This window comes from Rhagoletis zephyria, unplaced genomic scaffold (assembly GCF_001687245.7).
Source record: "Rhagoletis zephyria isolate East Lansing unplaced genomic scaffold, Rhagoletis_zephyria_1.1 Rzeph_scaffold_00162, whole genome shotgun sequence".
Taxonomy (NCBI): Eukaryota; Metazoa; Arthropoda; class Insecta; order Diptera; family Tephritidae; genus Rhagoletis; species Rhagoletis zephyria.
Window position 1 is genome coordinate 395,217 of NW_016157246.1, and position 17,860 is coordinate 413,076.

General features: G+C 33.2%; 1 protein-coding gene and 1 long non-coding RNA gene across 2 annotated transcripts in view; one reads left to right on the forward strand and one right to left on the reverse strand.

The window, feature by feature from the left end:
- The window catches only part of ap (apterous), a 379,716-nt gene extending 364,768 nt beyond the window's left edge, over window positions 1–14,948 (reverse strand). Inside the window, exon 1 of the mRNA XM_017606468.1 lies at window positions 14,088–14,948. Coding sequence (XP_017461957.1) covers window positions 14,088–14,126 — 39 coding nt within the window. The 5' untranslated portion in view covers window positions 14,127–14,948. The remainder of the gene's footprint in view (window positions 1–14,087) is intronic.
- On the forward strand, window positions 14,482–15,821 carry LOC108355344 (uncharacterized). The gene is made up of 3 exons (XR_001846545.1): window positions 14,482–14,555; window positions 14,991–14,996; window positions 15,809–15,821. It is a non-coding gene; the product is annotated as an uncharacterized LOC108355344 (long non-coding RNA).
- The last annotated feature ends 2,039 nt before the right edge of the window (window positions 15,822–17,860 follow it).

A 17,860-nucleotide genomic window follows, 5' to 3' on the forward strand; every position in this document is an offset into this window, starting at 1 on the left:
TTAAATTACCTAAAATTAGGTCGAAACTAATTGCAATAAATCGCTTCATATTCAATTAATTAAGGTAGATTGAAATTTCAATACTTTTTGAATGCAAATCAAATGTTATAATTAACTACAACCCTAGTTTGATCAATTTAATATTCCTTGATTTCATTCATGATATAAACCAATAATTAAAATAATGATAAAAATAATTGAAGTAATTGTTCATATAAAAATATTTGAAATTTTAATAATTAAAATTATTGGTAAAATTAAAGCAATTTCTACATCAAAAATTAAAAAAATAATTGTAATTAAAAAAAATCGTAAAGAAAAAGGAAGACGTGATGAAGATTTTGGGTCAAATCCGCATTCAAAAGGTGAACATTTTTCTCGATCTGTTAATGTTTTTTTTGATAGAATTGATGCTAATATTATTACTACTCTAGAAATAATAATTAAAATTGAAGCTATAATAGCAATTGAAAAAATTATTTATACTACTAGATTAGTAGACCTTATGATTGGAAGTCAAATATACTTGTATACTATATAAATAATTAATTAGTTAACCTCCTCATCAATAAATTGAAATATAAAGGAATAATCAAACAATATCAACAAAATGTCAATATCATGCAGCAGCTTCAAATCCAAAATGATGAATTTTTGAAAAGTGATTATTTAAATGTCGAATTAAACATACTAATAAAAAGGTAGTTCCAATTAATACATGAATTCCGTGAAAGCCTGTTGCTATAAAAAAGGTAGAACCATAAACTGAGTCTGCAATTGTAAAAGGGGCTTCAATATATTCATATGCTTGTAAAATAGTAAAATAAATACCTAATAGTACTGTAAAAAATAATCCTTGTGTGGCTTGTGAGTGATTCCCTTCTATTAAACTATGATGTGCTCATGTAACAGTTATTCCTGAAGCTAAAAGAATTGCTGTATTTAGTAAAGGAATTTGGAATGGATTAAAAGGTTTAATTCCTATAGGTGGTCATGATGCTCCTAGTTCAATAGCGGGTGATAAACTTCTATGAAAAAAAGCTCAAAAAAAAGATATAAAAAATAATACCTCAGATAAAATAAACAAAATTATTCCTCATCGAAGACCTAAAGTAACAGAAATAGTATGTAATCCTTGAAATGTACCTTCACGTGATACATCTCGTCATCATTGATAAACAGTTAAGATAGTAATAATATTTCCTAATACAAATAATGAAATATCATATTGATGGAATCATTTTACTAAACCTGAAACTGAAGTTATAGCACCAATGGCTCCTGTTAAAGGTCATGGGCTATAATCTACTAAGTGAAAGGGGTGATTAGCGTGTGTTGACATTAATTACTTCTCTAGAGTATAATGTTCTTAATACAGCAAATACATAAGATTGAATAATTGCTACTGCTGATTCAAGAATTAATAAAGCAATTTGACCAATTAAAAGTAAAGAAACAATTATATACGGAAGTGAAGGGCCCGTATTCCCTAATAATGTTAGTAGTAAATGACCTGCAATTATATTAGCTGCTAATCGAACTGCTAAAGTTCCTGGACGAATTACATTACTAATTGTTTCAGTGCAAACTATAAAAGGTATTAAAATTGCTGGAGTTCCTTGTGGCACTAAATGAGCAAATATATGCTGAGTATTATTAATTCATCCATAAATTATAAAACATAATCATAAAGGTAGTGCTAAAGTTAAAGTTAATGTTAAATGACTTGTTCTTGTAAAAATATAAGGAAATAAGCCTATGAAATTATTAAATAAAATTAATGAAAATAATGATACAAAAATAAAAGTTGATCCTGAGTGACTTGATGGCCCTAGTAATGTTTTAAATTCTTTATGAAGTGTTAATAAAATTGAATTTCAAAATACTTGGTAACGTGAGGGTATAAGTCAGTACACTGATGGAATTATTAATAATCCTAAAAAGGTTCTTATTCAATTTAATGATAAATTAAAAATTCTTGAAGAAGGGTCAAATACTGAAAATAAGTTAGTTATCATTTTCAATCTAATGATTTAGTTGATTTTTGTGAAATCTGAGATTTAGGGGATTTAGGAATTATTGAATAATGTCCACTAAAATATTAAGCCCCAAATTTTTCAAAGGAGAACCGAATGTAATGAAAAATAATACTCATTTTTACCAAAAAGGGGTAACTTTAAACCTTTGTAGAAAACGTTGCGAAGCGAGGTAGCAAAACCTTCCTGGGAATTGACCACCATTAAGGAATGCTAACGTAATGGAGTTAGATGGAATGAGTTAGATGAACAGAAGCTGCTTCGGTTAAAACTGCTTTCTGAGATATTGGCGTTCAAGTTTTTGATGTGTTATAACTTATTGTTGTTGTAGATAGTATTGGAAAGAGTTGTCTACTGCGGAAAAAAACGTTAGATTACCAGTATTCGACCCTAATTTAACTGTAATAAACGCTTTCGATCGAAAAATATGTTACCTATGTTTTTTCTGAGTTACGCTCTTTTTGGCAAAATAAAGAAGATCATATTCTTGTCCAGTGGCCCAAATTATGCGAAAAAAAAACTCCTTTAAAAAAGTAATTTTCATTTCGTAAAATTGTATTTTTAAACGAGTAGTATTTAGTTCTTTCAAACGATGTATTTCAATGTACATACATCATGAAAATTTTGTACAAAATTCCTTAGGCGCCGAACGCCGCCGCCGCGCCGATATTTTCGTAACTCGGCGGCGGCGCGTGAGGAACGACAAAAATCGGCGGCGGCGGCGTGGCTCGGCGGCGTATACCTCTAATACGAACCATGTGCAGACTGCATAACATGGCTGACGATGGACACATCGTCACTTTTACTGACGATGGCGATATTAAACATAGGGATAGAAAAAATTTAAAACTGCGCCTTAGTGGTTTCAACTTAAACCAAAAATTTTGACTATTTTTGCTTTTAAACGCTCTTTTGCATTGGCCAACGCAAAAGTTCTTATTAGGCGCCGCGAAGTAAGCGGGCATTAGCTAGTAATATAATAAAGTCAACCAAACTGATAATATGAAACGGTTCCAGCAATAGGTCAATGTGCATGTGAAAATCTTGCGTTATTGCTTGCGCTATCAGGATGTCTCTGCTTTATTTTACTGTGATAACATTTAACCTTAGTTGCAGATAACAAAAAATTAATAAACACAAACTGCACTTTATGTATGTATGTACATTAGACTGCATCACTCCCCATACAAAAAAAAAAATCGATACTGTGTTTCTATTGGAATTATAAGATCTATTGTATTTTAAGACGCCCACCAAACCCGATTTTAAAATACCTCCAAAAATGGAGTTTTTTATGAATAAAAATAGTATCTTCAAGAAGTTTTTGAAAAAAATACCCTCAGATGACAAAACCGATTAAGCTTCAAAAATCTGCATACAAATATTTCAAAATCTTTTCAACGGAATCGTAATAATGAGATCTTTGATGCTGTTTTTTAACTTTTTTCAAAGATTGGCATAAGAAAAACTTGAATAACTGAACCTAACTATTCCGATTTAGACTTGTGAGGTATCATAGGAAAGGTATTTTCTCACCCTTTTTATTTCTTTGCTAATAAACTCATTCAAAGGATGAAAGAGAAAGGTAGGATGAACGAACGTTACGCCGAGTTGAAATAAGATTTGTTGGTATCAGTGTTGCCACTGGCTTAGCCTTTAAAGTATCCGTAAAAAATCTAAAACTGTATCCAAATTTTGACAACGTGCGTCTATGGAAAACAAACTCGACCCCTTAACATACTTATAAACATGTAGTCAGTATTTTCCCATCCTTAGACACGGATTTGGGAAACAAAGGCCCTTCATATCAATTCAGGTCTATTACATGCGCCCCACGCTTTTCATTTTCAATCTCATAAATTGTTTATAATGGCTTTTGCTAAAATTTCAAAATCAAAAGTTATCAAAACAAATTCTATGGGACTGAGAAATATTATTTTCTAATTTTTAGTCCATTTATAAAAGCGTGGCATATTAAAAAGTTTTTTATTTAATTTATTTTCTGCTTTTTAGTCTTGTCTGCATAAAATTTTGCAATATATATTCAAATAATGTAACTTGCAGTGAAAAGAGAACAGAAGACTATGCAAGCAAAATGTTTTGTGCACACGTAGAGTATATACATAAATACATATGTACATATGTACATAAATGCATAAATCAGGAATTAATGTGATTTAAAGAATTGGCGTGTCGCCCATTTCTGCTGTAGCGTATGTATTGCATACTTTTAAGCGCAATATTTAACTTCTCCTGGCGGGGCGACATCTAGAGTCTTCTAATTATATGTCTTTGATATGATATCTACAACGAGGTTGATATGTAGACTAGGTTGATGTCTAGACTTTGCTATAGATACCTTTGCTATATTTATAGTATAAATGGTGGTCTGGACTAGAGATGATGCGAATGTGGAATTTCAGACATCCGCGAATGCGAATGCGGGTGCGAATATCTAACAGCTAACATCCGCGAATGCGGATGTCAGGNATCTTCAAGAAGTTTTTGAAAAAAATACCCTCAGATGACAAAACCGATTAAGCTTCAAAAATCTGCATACAAATATTTCAAAATCTTTTCAACGGAATCGTAATAATGAGATCTTTGATGCTGTTTTTTAACTTTTTTCAAAGATTGGCATAAGAAAAACTTGAATAACTGAACCTAACTATTCCGATTTAGACTTGTGAGGTATCATAGGAAAGGTATTTTCTCACCCTTTTTATTTCTTTGCTAATAAACTCATTCAAAGGATGAAAGAGAAAGGTAGGATGAACGAACGTTACGCCGAGTTGAAATAAGATTTGTTGGTATCAGTGTTGCCACTGGCTTAGCCTTTAAAGTATCCGTAAAAAATCTAAAACTGTATCCAAATTTTGACAACGTGCGTCTATGGAAAACAAACTCGACCCCTTAACATACTTATAAACATGTAGTCAGTATTTTCCCATCCTTAGACACGGATTTGGGAAACAAAGGCCCTTCATATCAATTCAGGTCTATTACATGCGCCCCACGCTTTTCATTTTCAATCTCATAAATTGTTTATAATGGCTTTTGCTAAAATTTCAAAATCAAAAGTTATCAAAACAAATTCTATGGGACTGAGAAATATTATTTTCTAATTTTTAGTCCATTTATAAAAGCGTGGCATATTAAAAAGTTTTTTATTTAATTTATTTTCTGCTTTTTAGTCTTGTCTGCATAAAATTTTGCAATATATATTCAAATAATGTAACTTGCAGTGAAAAGAGAACAGAAGACTATGCAAGCAAAATGTTTTGTGCACACGTAGAGTATATACATAAATACATATGTACATATGTACATAAATGCATAAATCAGGAATTAATGTGATTTAAAGAATTGGCGTGTCGCCCATTTCTGCTGTAGCGTATGTATTGCATACTTTTAAGCGCAATATTTAACTTCTCCTGGCGGGGCGACATCTAGAGTCTTCTAATTATATGTCTTTGATATGATATCTACAACGAGGTTGATATGTAGACTAGGTTGATGTCTAGACTTTGCTATAGATACCTTTGCTATATTTATAGTATAAATGGTGGTCTGGACTAGAGATGATGCGAATGTGGAATTTCAGACATCCGCGAATGCGAATGCGGGTGCGAATATCTAACAGCTAACATCCGCGAATGCGGATGTCAGGTATTTTTAAGAAACAATTAAAAACTAGCTTAATGGCGAGATCGTTGTTTAAACAGTACTTATAAGCCAAACCAGATATGTCAGATTTCTCTAAAGCTTTTAAAAAAGAATTCTTCATTCTCATTCCTTTGGCTGTTTCAGAATTTGGGGAATCTGTACCTTCATCAGCGTTTTTCGATTTTAGTTTTTGTAATTCATTTTTAATACTTTCTCTGCGACTGGTTTGAAAAAAATGTATAGCGAGCTAAATAGGTGTATATGGAAAATAAACTATTATTTTTTAGGAATGAAAATTTTGAACAAAATTCTGTTTTCAAAGTCGTGGCTGCCAGAATATTGTTATTTTTTAAAAAAAAGCACCCCGTTTTTTAAAAGCATTTGAATATTAGATAGTTACGTAATTCTTATCTAATTAAAGGTCAGACCTATAGCTTTTTAATTATTTGAGCATCGATTCTCTTTATAGCCAGACGTTGATCATTTCTGCTGGAAATCCCTATTGAGTGAGCTTACTCTTTGACTTTAAATTACAAAGAAGCGGCAGTTTTACCACAGAAGTTTTTAGCCAAGGATCCAATGTATATCTCAATGAAAAAAATTTTGCCCGACAAGTAAACAAAATTACTGATTTTAAAATTTTTGCTAAAAATAAATTCCCCAAAGAGCCTCGATTGAAATTATTGAAACCAATATATGTAACATCAAAAGCAAGTCACGAAAATTTGGTCAAGAATTAGAGTGCACACTTTCTTCTTTGTATCTAGTAGTTTTTTTTTAAGTTTGGTCCAAAAAAATCTTAAAGAAAGAAACCAATGCAGGTATTTAAAGCACAGAAAAAAAATATCACTAAAAGGACTATGTTCTCTTTGACGTATGTCAGAGGTCAAGTAGAAGTGGGAACCCATTGATTGCTCGGTTATATAGCTTGAGAAATAATAGAGGGATTCATGAAACGTCGCAAAGTTGTTGCAAATGTCGCATTTGTCACGAAATTTGCCACTCTGCGACACAGCTGATTACTTTTGTATGGAAACTTTCTTGCGACGTTGCCATATTATTTGAGCTGGAAATCATTGCAAAGACAAAGTCTCGAAACACATGTTTTTTACAAGCTTTTATTTAACTTCACTTGTATGTATGTATGTCCTGGAACTTTGCAATCAATATTTAACAAACTTCCCCATGAGCTACAGACTTGAAACTTCAAACTTAGCTCAGAACTCGAGGGCAATGCAATATAAAAGATGACTTAATCCGCTAGGTGGCGCAGGAGTCGAGATATTTGTAAAACCCGCATTTATAGTCTGATTTGGAAAGAAATAAATCCGAAAAAAAATCTAAAAAATTTGCCGATAGGTGACGCAGGAGTCGAGATATTTGGAAAAACCGTATTTATGACCCGATTAAGTTCACATTTAGAATGCATATTGCTTAGATGAAAAGAAATAACTACACAAAGAATTTTGTCAGTTATAATAATTAAAAAATCGGCATCTGTGCTCCGATGTGGTTTATATTCACAATATGTGTATTATCTATTTCATTTGAAATATATTGAAAACTTTGTATGTTAAGGTCAAATCTAGCACGTTAGGTAAAAAGTGTAGCTAAAAAGCGGGGTGCGGCAAATTTTGGTCGCATTGAAAGAAAAGGACAGAATGAGAAATATAGACAGTATATTATTAATTGCAAGATTTCAAAAAACTAAAACGTAGAAAATAAAATTATAGTTAAAAACTAAAAACACGCTTTTATCACAACAAGAACTAAAAAGTATAAAATAGTTTATAGATATAGCGATTCCGTTTAAGAAGAATAGGAATTTCCCTAATTTGATTTAATTTAACATTTTAAATTAGCTAAAAATAGGATTAAAGTGAATAGCCCGTAATTATAGTCAAAATGAAGTCCACTATAAAGTTTGCGGCAGTTTTTTTATTACAGATATGCCATTGAAAATTATGTCAAGAAGCTGCAACTAACTTTACAGTGGACTTTATTTTGACTATGACTACGGCTCATCACTTTTATCCTATTTTTAGCTAATTTAATAAAGTTAAATTAAATCAAGTTAGGGAACTTCCTATTCTTCTTAAACGGAATCGCTATATCTATAAATTGATTTATACTTTTTAGTTCTTGTTGTAAAAAAAGGGTGTTTTTAGTTTTTTAACTATAATTTTTTATTGTCTTCAAATACTTCAAGAAAAAGTATATCAGTTAAATCTGCTTCGAAATATAATTGTGAAGACTTTTATTTTTCTCTAACGCGCAGCATTTTTAAAAAACTTTACGTTTGCAAACTGGAGTTGCGATAGGTCGTTCATAACACTTTGTACGCAACATTGCCATTTCACCAAAAATGCCACTTTGCGACGTCTTATGAATCGCACTAATATGTTTAAATACATGTTTATCAAAGTTGATAAATATGGCATTTGACCACTTTTGTTATACAAATATCCTCACGACCACAGGCAAAAATATTGGCTACAATTTGGCATTTTGTCTGCCATATATACGTTTTATCGGTGCACTTGCATAACATTCGCATTCGCAAAAGCTCCGCATTGATTATTGCGAATGCGAAGGCGAATAATAAAATTAATGCGGAAGCTCCGCGGTAGTGAATGCGAATGCGAATATTCGCAACAACCCTGCTCTGGACACACAACATTTCAAGTTGATAACAGCGTTGTAAAAACCAAAACTGGTCAAAATGTCACATAACTTAATCACCTGACCACAAGGGTATATAGGTAATGGGTGAGTCCGCGCTTCCGCCTCATCCCCTGGGTCCACCTCGACGAACAAATAAAGCTTATCAGCCTCGTAAACCTACTTCTGACGACTGCCCCACCCGTAGCTGTCACGGGTGGGACATGCTTTACTATTGAATTATTCTTATCTAACTTAGATAAAGCACTCACACAATTAATATATAAAACAATTTTGTTAAAAGCAGATGAGTTCTACTATATGTTTTTCTTACCAAACTTGAATTATGAATCGCAAATTATTTGTCAGCACTTTCAAAACACCCTACTTTAAAACCACTTAAAAAATTTACTCGAACTTGATTTCAAAACTAAAAAAGGTAATAAAAATGCATTTTAAGATTTTTACAAATGTCTTATCCACATATTTGTTAGTTTTACAAAGAAAAAAATTTTTCAGTGAGGTTCAGTTTCCCATAGAACCTCGCTTATATTTAAGGTCACATTGAATATTGCTGGTTATTCATTAATTAAGTGAAAAATAAAAAATAATATAAAAATATTCACAGGGCAGCAACACCTAGGCCATAACCTAGGGTACACTTCAGGGTTTTAGTCTTAATTTTCCCAATTAGAGATCGAATGGCACTGACAGTGGTGTAACTATACCATCTGAGGCCCTTGGCAAGTTCTTTGGATGGGGCCCTCCCAGTAAAAATCGTCACGTTGTAATTTAATTTTAAACCTAGAGTACTAACCATATTTTACAAAAGTTAGTACTAATGATCGTCGATTAGACGATGTCTTGTTAAAACCCTGTTGTTTGAAAAACAAAACTAAACTAAATGTTAGGTATACATAATATTAAACCTATAAATTTGAAGTTTGAATTTAATAATAAAACAACTTTTAGGTTCATAAAAACTCAAAAATGTTGTTTATTCAATATATTTCACATACGCTTCTATTTTATGTATTTTATATAAGCGTATCAAAAAAGGACTAAATTTTCTGCTGGACTTCACAAACGAGAAAAATATAAGGCAAAAATTAACAAATTATAATCGTATTAATATAAAAAACAATACAACTTTAATTAGAAATTAATTTTGCATATGAGACACAGGTCTAAACTTTGTTTCGGCGAGCAGTTAATGCAAAAAAATTACACTCCGATAGTTCAAACAAAACAAAATGCCTTCTCTCAATAATAGAAGATAAAGGACTAACCGTGTTTAAAATTTTATCGCAGTCATAATAATAGATTGGCGCTTACAGATATGTTAGTGTTTGGCGTAGTCCATAAAGATCGAAGCATTCCATAAACCTTTCCTATTGTATTGTTTTATTTCCATAAAGTCGTCAGTTTTGAATGTGTTCTTCTAAATACCGATGCACTGCGATTTGCTTAGATTCAGGACTAAACCACTATCGCATTTCTGAGTTCTAAGTCAGCATTAAGACTAGTGTAATTGACACAAGATCACAAATTTTAGTTTTGTTTTTGTTCTCCAGACGCCACTGACCAATTCCTATGTAGAATTGCTCGGTGATTCCAAAAATCTAGTATTTTGACGTAGAATACGTCTTAGGTTTCGATATGGAAGCTATGCTCAAATGTTGTAGCTGTAATTTTTAGAGCTTCACGAAAACGCTTGTGGAACAAGAACTAATGAAGCGATTTCACAAAAAATATGGTGTTTCAAACATAAAACTCCAAACCTATCGACAGATTCATTTTTGTAAGTAACCAATTCAACAATACAAATTACCATTAATTAGGTACAAACAAACAAAGAGATCTTAGATATATTTTTCAAAGCAACAATAAATGTTTAAAATAACAAAATAAATTCTACAAAGTAATTCCACACTCTTCCTGAATGCATGGCAATTTTTTTAAATTTAAACCTCATAATTAATTTAATATTTTTCTGATTTTTATACTCGAGCGCCCTGCACCTACCTGGCTACGACCATGCTTACACCTTTTCACTATCACACTTAACTTTGCTTACTAAGTAGTGTTCGCCACAATATGAATGGCAAAGTACAGGGTGTAAATAAAAACTGTCGCACAGGTTTTTTGAAAAATAAAATGGTCATTTATAGATTTTGCGAAAAGAAAGTATTTTATTGTTAACTTTGTAAATATTTTACTTTAATTTTATTAATTAGTTTTAAAATTTTAACCTTTATTTGCATTTCCCAGCTTTGGGAGATAAGTATGTACATGTCCTTTTCATGGGTATTTTTTTTTTTTAGAGAAACAACAATGTACCCATAATTGAAACTTGGGGAACGCATTACGTTATAGGTACACAGCTAGATATTATATTGCCAGCACATACTGCTTGTGAACGATCACCAATGTGCGATTTTACTAAATTTAAGGCCGTTTAATAAGTTAAATAAGTTTTTAAGTTTTAGACTTAGGATTTAATGGCTACGATAGAAAGAGTTAGAAAGGTAGCGTGATTGTTGTCGATGTTCTGTCTAATATCACCAGAAACTTTTATGAGTGCGTCGTACAACTTTTGTTAGACCTAAATCCAGATTAATAAGGGTTCAGCAAGGAGTTGCGACTTAAGTATAAGTTTATCTGGAGGTGCACAACGCGCTCTAGGACTTTGGATAAGAAGGGAACTATCTTAGCTCGTTTTCAGCTTTCCACACTGCTGCCGAAGTTGCCAAGATGGTATTCAGCGCAAAACTTACCTACGGTTGAATTTTAGGTAGAATGCACTTCGAAGAACGTAGCATTCGACTTAAGGTTAAGTATAGACTGAACAACTTCACAATCATTAACACTCTTGAAACAAAAACCAGAAGACGTAACATTCAACCAAACACTGCTCATTCACATTCAAATTTTCCGGCACATACATAAATGCTTTTGGTACCAATATTTTTAGAACTATTGCTACGCTGCATTGGTGTTCATAATAGCTAAGCTTTTGCTGTTTTATAGCTTTGGTAGCTTCTCTTCGCCGAGCCTTGAAATAACTGTAGGTTGTTTCACACCTAGATCGCTTCCACTTACGATACGCCGCGTTGCGCTTGCGAATCAGTTCTAATATATGTACATAATTGTTAAACCAAAGGGGGTTACGAACACTGTTTGATTTAGTTACGAGCGAAACAAATTCTTCGAAGACTGTATTAATATGGGTCTGAATGAAACTTATCTGATCGGTTGAAGAAACCAAGTTGTAGACGGATCCCCAGTCGGTAGCAACGAGAGCTACTTCAAGTTGCTTATAATCAATGTGGTGAAAGTCCCGATATGAAAACGATAACTCATTACAATTGTTCATGAAATCAAATGTTAGAAAGAAAAGAAGAAGAAAAGAGATTGTGCTTGGAAAAATTCGGAACGGAAAGTTGGCCGTAGATTAGTATTTTTGACATGTCAATTATGACTTTTTATGTATATATTTTTTTTTGCTGGCAGTATCACGCATTTTCTTCCATAGAAAGTATGTTCGAAAATATTTTTATATGGAAGAAAATGCCCAGCACCATAAAAAATTTGCCAAAGAATCAACGTCTTTTATAGATGCTTCAAACTTGCACTCCATCCTACTATAATTTAATGGGCTATAAAACTGCATACCTAAAATTTTTCTAAAAGCCCTGAATACAGTTAAGTTTTTTGCATCGAGCGTTTTTCGACATATCGTTACTTTATCAGTAAGTAATGACACTCAATTACAACTCCATATGTATGTGGTAATATTAGATCGTCTATAAGCGTTGGCAAAAAAATAAGGCAAAGTCAGCGTCAATGACAGTGCTATGCTAAAAATGCTTTTCGTTCATACTTGCACACATTCCAAATGCTTTAGACTTGCAAAATTACACGGGTGGTTTGGAATTTTGACCCTTTTCGTTTGGGACATAACCCTCAGAAAAAAATTGGGTTTATGCCACTATACATATCGTCGTTTAAAGTACAAAACTGCGTATCGTCATTCTGCAAAACCGCGTAACTGACATTTGCTGCCAAAAACTGGGTTTGCTCACACAAGCTCTTGGCTCAATCCTTATCCATTCGTCCTGAAATATACTAGCCAGAAATATGATAGCTTTATAAATAAAATTATAGTTTAAAAAACTAAAACCTCCCTATTATAATTGCCATTCGTACTGTCATCAGTTATGTAACTTGAGAATAGAAATCGCTGCATCTTTTAGGCGCATCAATATTACATAGTTACATACATCCCGAGCTAATAAAAGGAAGGTAAGAAGGTAATAAAAAGAGAACCATTTTTAAATATAAGAGTTTTTACTCTCTAGAAAGTAATTTATGCAACCTCACGTACGCAGTTTTGCATTTTGTTGATACTCGGTTTTGTACTTTAAACGACGATATAAGGCATAATTTTAAATTTAAAAATTGGTATTATGTGACTGACCAGAAGTCCATTTTTTATATGGGATATACATAAAAAAGTGGATTTCAGGTAAATTTAACCAAACCCAAAACGTAAAGCATCTCGACTTCGTAATAAATATTTTTGCGTTTTGCAGTAAAAAACATTTTCTTATACTATTTCCGAAGGGCGGTCTAGGACACCCTGAATATACACATAAATATGTACAATCTATTAACATTAGACTGCATCACCAAAAAAAGTTGCGGTTTTTGTGCCGGGATTTTAAAACTTATCATATTTTAAGACGTCCACCAATATATTTCGGAAAAATATTAAGATTTAAGCGAGCTGGACCGATTTGAAAATACGTCCAAAAATGGAGTTTTTTATGAATAAAAATAGTTTCTTAAAGAACTTTTTGAAAAAAGTGTCCTCAGATGACAAAACAGATTAAGTTAAAAAAATCTGCATAAAAATATTTAAAAGTCTTTTCAATGGAATCGTAATAATGATATTTTTGATGCTGCTTTTTTACTTCTTTCATAGATTGATTAACGAAAAACTTGAATAACTGGGCCAAAACTATTCTGATTTAGACTTACGGGATCTCGGTAGAAAAGTATTTTCCCACTATTTTCATTTATGTGCAAAAAAAATGTGCAGCCCAGTTTTTTTTTTTCAAATACCAACACGTCTTAATTCAACTTTGAATGACGCTCGTTCATCCTACATTTCTCTTTAATCCTTTGAATGAGTTTATTAGCAAAAAGGGTGAGAAAATACCTATCCAATTATACCCCACAAGTCTAAATCGGAAGAGTTTAGGTTCAGTTAGTCAAGTTTTACTTATAACAATCTTTGAAAAAAGTTAAAACCAGCATCAAAAATCTCATTATTACGATTCCGTTCAAATCTTTTTTTTTAATTTTTTAAAAATATTTAAGCAAATTGTTTAAGTTTAAACCGTTTTGTCATTTGAGGGACTTTTCCAGAAAACATCTTTAAGAAACTATTTTTATTCATAAAAAACTCCCTTTTTGGAGGTATTTTAAAATCGGTCCAGCTCACGTACATCTTAACATTTTTTCCGAATTATTTTGGTGGACGTCTTAAGATAAAATAGATTTTATAATTCCAATTGAAAACCAGTACCGATTTTTTTTGTATGGGTAGTGATGCAGTCTAAGAAACATATGTACATACTAAAATTTCAATCCATATTACATAATGTCTGCCATCAAAGTTCCAGCTAGTTAAGTAACAGATTCATTCAATTAACTTACCCAATGCATCACAGGGCGCTCTTCGGTGCAGACGCCCATGTGCGTCTTTTGGAATATTTCAAGGTTTGCTGTCAAGGATGCTTAATAACGGCACTAGTTTCCGTCAAGGCAATAAACCCACTACGATATTCCTGCAGCTACGTTGGGCACAGGTCACCACGGAATGGGTGTATGATCAAGAACGGTGGTAGGTTGCACTTGCGGTAAATTACCTAATTGATAACTCGGAAACTCTGGTACACTCATCCAGGCTCACCAAACATGAATAACTATTATAATGATTTTAAATTTACGTTTTCTGTATAACACTGTGTTGGAGGTCGTGTCACAACAGGAAACACTTGCCGGGGTTTCGCTTTTACACTTTTGCTTTGAGGATGTTAAACTTTCGTAGCAGGTCGTTTCAAATGGTTAATCCGCGGGACATATGCACATAGGTACATAAATACATACATTCACGCACTGTAAGTAGGAATGCTGACATAAAATACATCTCAATTAAAAACGCACTGAAATCATTAAATCCCTGCGAATGTGTGTAAATATGTATGTATAAGGTGCTTATAACAGGTATGCAAGAAGTTGACCAAGGCAAAACGGAGTAAGAAGCATAGATACGGGTTGATTTATTTTATCACAAAACACTCGCTCACTCTTTTATTTTGATTTATTTTACAGGTGACATGTAGTTTGAAATGTTTGTCATATTTATTTCCGGCGGTTGTACTTTTTTGTGTACACACCTATAACGCGCTGACTTCATTGAGGCCATAACAATAGAGGATGAATTTGAATTTTTAACTTCCCATAAAAGTCATCATTAACTTACGAGCAGTATTTACTAGTGTTGGGAAGTATCGACTACTTTTGAGGATCGAGTTCTTTGGTATCGATACTTTTAAGGATCGGGTATTTTTCAGAGTACTGAGTACTTTCTTTAAATATACACATGTTGGTAACATTTCCATACTCAGGGCCGTTTTCTCATCTATCCTTTAGATTACCGGCCAATTTATCGACTCGATATACGAGTTTTCGTTTTCTCTTCAGCGCATTTATTTCTCGAATCGATAAGTTTTTGCTCACCCGATGCAACCTTTAAAAGTTTCTACCCAACTTTAAATTTTGGTTTGGTTTTAGTTCATGAGTCAGATATATTAGATATTTCAACCAAGGTTTTGATTTTTGCTAACAGTTGCTCGTGCTCTATATTTGCTTATGTTGCATTGCCAACCTTTGAAATTTTAAGACGAATGTAGTGCAGTTTCACTCTCGCGCTGCCGTAATTACGGAATAACAAATTTATTTTTACCGGTAAGATAAGTAAACGAAAACACTTTAAAGTGAGGAACAATTTAACTGCCCTGTTAGTAAAGGCAACTTTACTGCTTACATTAGAAAACGGCCCTTAGTGTAGAAATCTCACAAGCTAGTAGAATTTTATTTAAATTAATATATGAATCCCAAATTACGTCAAATGAATTGCTAACTGTACTGGGTACAAGTATTGTACTTGAAAATTATTAAACTGCAAACTGTGTACAATCATTTCTGAATACCGTTAAATGCAAATAAAAGTCAGTACTTTTTAAGTCTATTAGACACTTAATACTGAGTACTTTGAATCGATTCTGAGTACATGTATCAAATCGATTATTGGAACAGGGTATTTTTTAGTACTGAGTACTTTCGAGTTCTTTTAGGTTCTGAGAACTTTCGAGTTTCTTTTTTGAGTACTGAGTACTTTCGAGTTCTTTTGTGAGTACTGAGTTCTTTGGAGTACTCAGTATCGATACTTTTAAAAATCGGGTGCTGTCGATCCTTTTCAGAATCGAGTTCTGAGTACTTTTGGTATCGATACTGCCCAACACTAGTATTTACAATTAAACGTCTATGTTTGTATGTACGTAGGTACATACATACATATGTATTAATGCATTAACACTGTGTATATACGCATATATGTATATGTACATATGTACGTATGCATATGTATGTTTGCTACATACATTTGTAAGTATGTATTTGTGAGTATGACGAGGTAAATATTTTTAAGGATGTTGTATATATTTGTCACATGTGCATAGGACGACCGACCAACAATAAACGGCATGTCTCTTAATCAACCGAAATTCTCACATCGGCACTTCTAGGCGGGCGAACAACTTTAAGCGCCTAAATGGAAACGTCATTGCTGACAGTTTTAAATTCATTTAAGGCATTAATTTATGACTGGACCGTCCGCCTTTGCACAACCACGCAATACCATCCGTAAGCAATAAACGGCCAACAAGAATAGCAACTGTTGCAACAACTACGGCTCCATTAAATGCGGTAGCGGACAGCCAGCAACACCGAATTTTTAATGGGAAGCTGCTGACAACTATTAGCCTAACACACTGGCCGGTCTCTGAATGAGATTTCAACCTGTGATAAAATATTAGCTCAATTGTATATGTACATACATGAACGTGCTTATGCATTCACTGCCATCATACATACATGCGTCTGTATGTACATACTTATGTAGTGCAGTGTTGCCACAAATGCACTTTTCCTACCAAAACTGGTCGATTTTTTTTTATTTGGTAGGCTGGTAGGCTTTAATGGATTTTGGTAGGTTCCGTGACAATGAGTAATAGTTATTTGCGAAAAATAAAAAATATGTATCTGCAAATATTTTAGCAACCTTTTTTACACGAATATTTCAGCGGTGCGTTCATATAACGGCGGCCGCAAACATGTAAATAATCCTGATTTCTAAGTACAAACTTATTATTGTCGATATGCAATATGAACTCCATATAAACTTTATGGCAAACTTGAACCAAGATTTCAGAAAAGTCTGCCAATGGGCTCCAGGCGGAGCTCTTCGGAATCGATGTCTGTGTTCGCGAGTGTCATCGTAGAAGCCAAATCAGGCCAAAATAAATATTATGTGGGATATTCAGGTTAAAGACCTTAGACTCTTTTAAAATGGCATCATGGCTTGTGAACTCTTTAACCACCTGGGAGCCCACAATAGAGTAACGCTGTGGTAAGTTCCGGGTCATGAAGGGTTTGAAGGCAACGGAAGGGCTGACTGACTCGCAAAGCGTGGAGACCAAATGCGCTTATATGATCCCGAGCTATTCAGTGGTACATCTAAAGGATATACTGCAGAACTACTTAGGAGCTAGCTGGAATAATCTCAGATTGCTGCCCACTGGCGGAAGTCAAAGCCAATAATACAATCAAAGAGATCTATAGCTCTTTCCAGGAGGAACTCCGAAAGGCTCCTTGAACTTTGATCTCTTACTGGATACCTGAGAGCACACTGCAAGTTAACGTACCATTTAAATTAGATGGGTCTTTCTGTAGAAGCGGACTGTAGGTTTTTTGGGCTAGTGGAGGAAAGCCCAGAGTATATGATTGATACACATTGGAGAACGAGTGTCTTCTCCATCTAAAATTTAGAACATAGCTTCACTCGAAGTGCTTAGCGTTTAGCACAATATATCTTCTTAGATCGCAGCGCAAGTACAGTAAAATGAATTGCTATACGCAGTTTATTTTTTTTTTATTGTACTAGCTCTGTTTTAGTTTTAATAAATTTTATGTTATCTGTATTTTTAATAAACTTGACATTGGAAAAAATATTAAAAACTTAAAAATATGTTTGGTAGGTTTTGAGTGGTTGTAGTAGGAAATTTTGGTACAAAAAAAAATGTGGCTGTGGCAACACTGGTAGCTGTAGACACTAGGCGTGCAGCTGTGTGGCGATGACTTCTAAG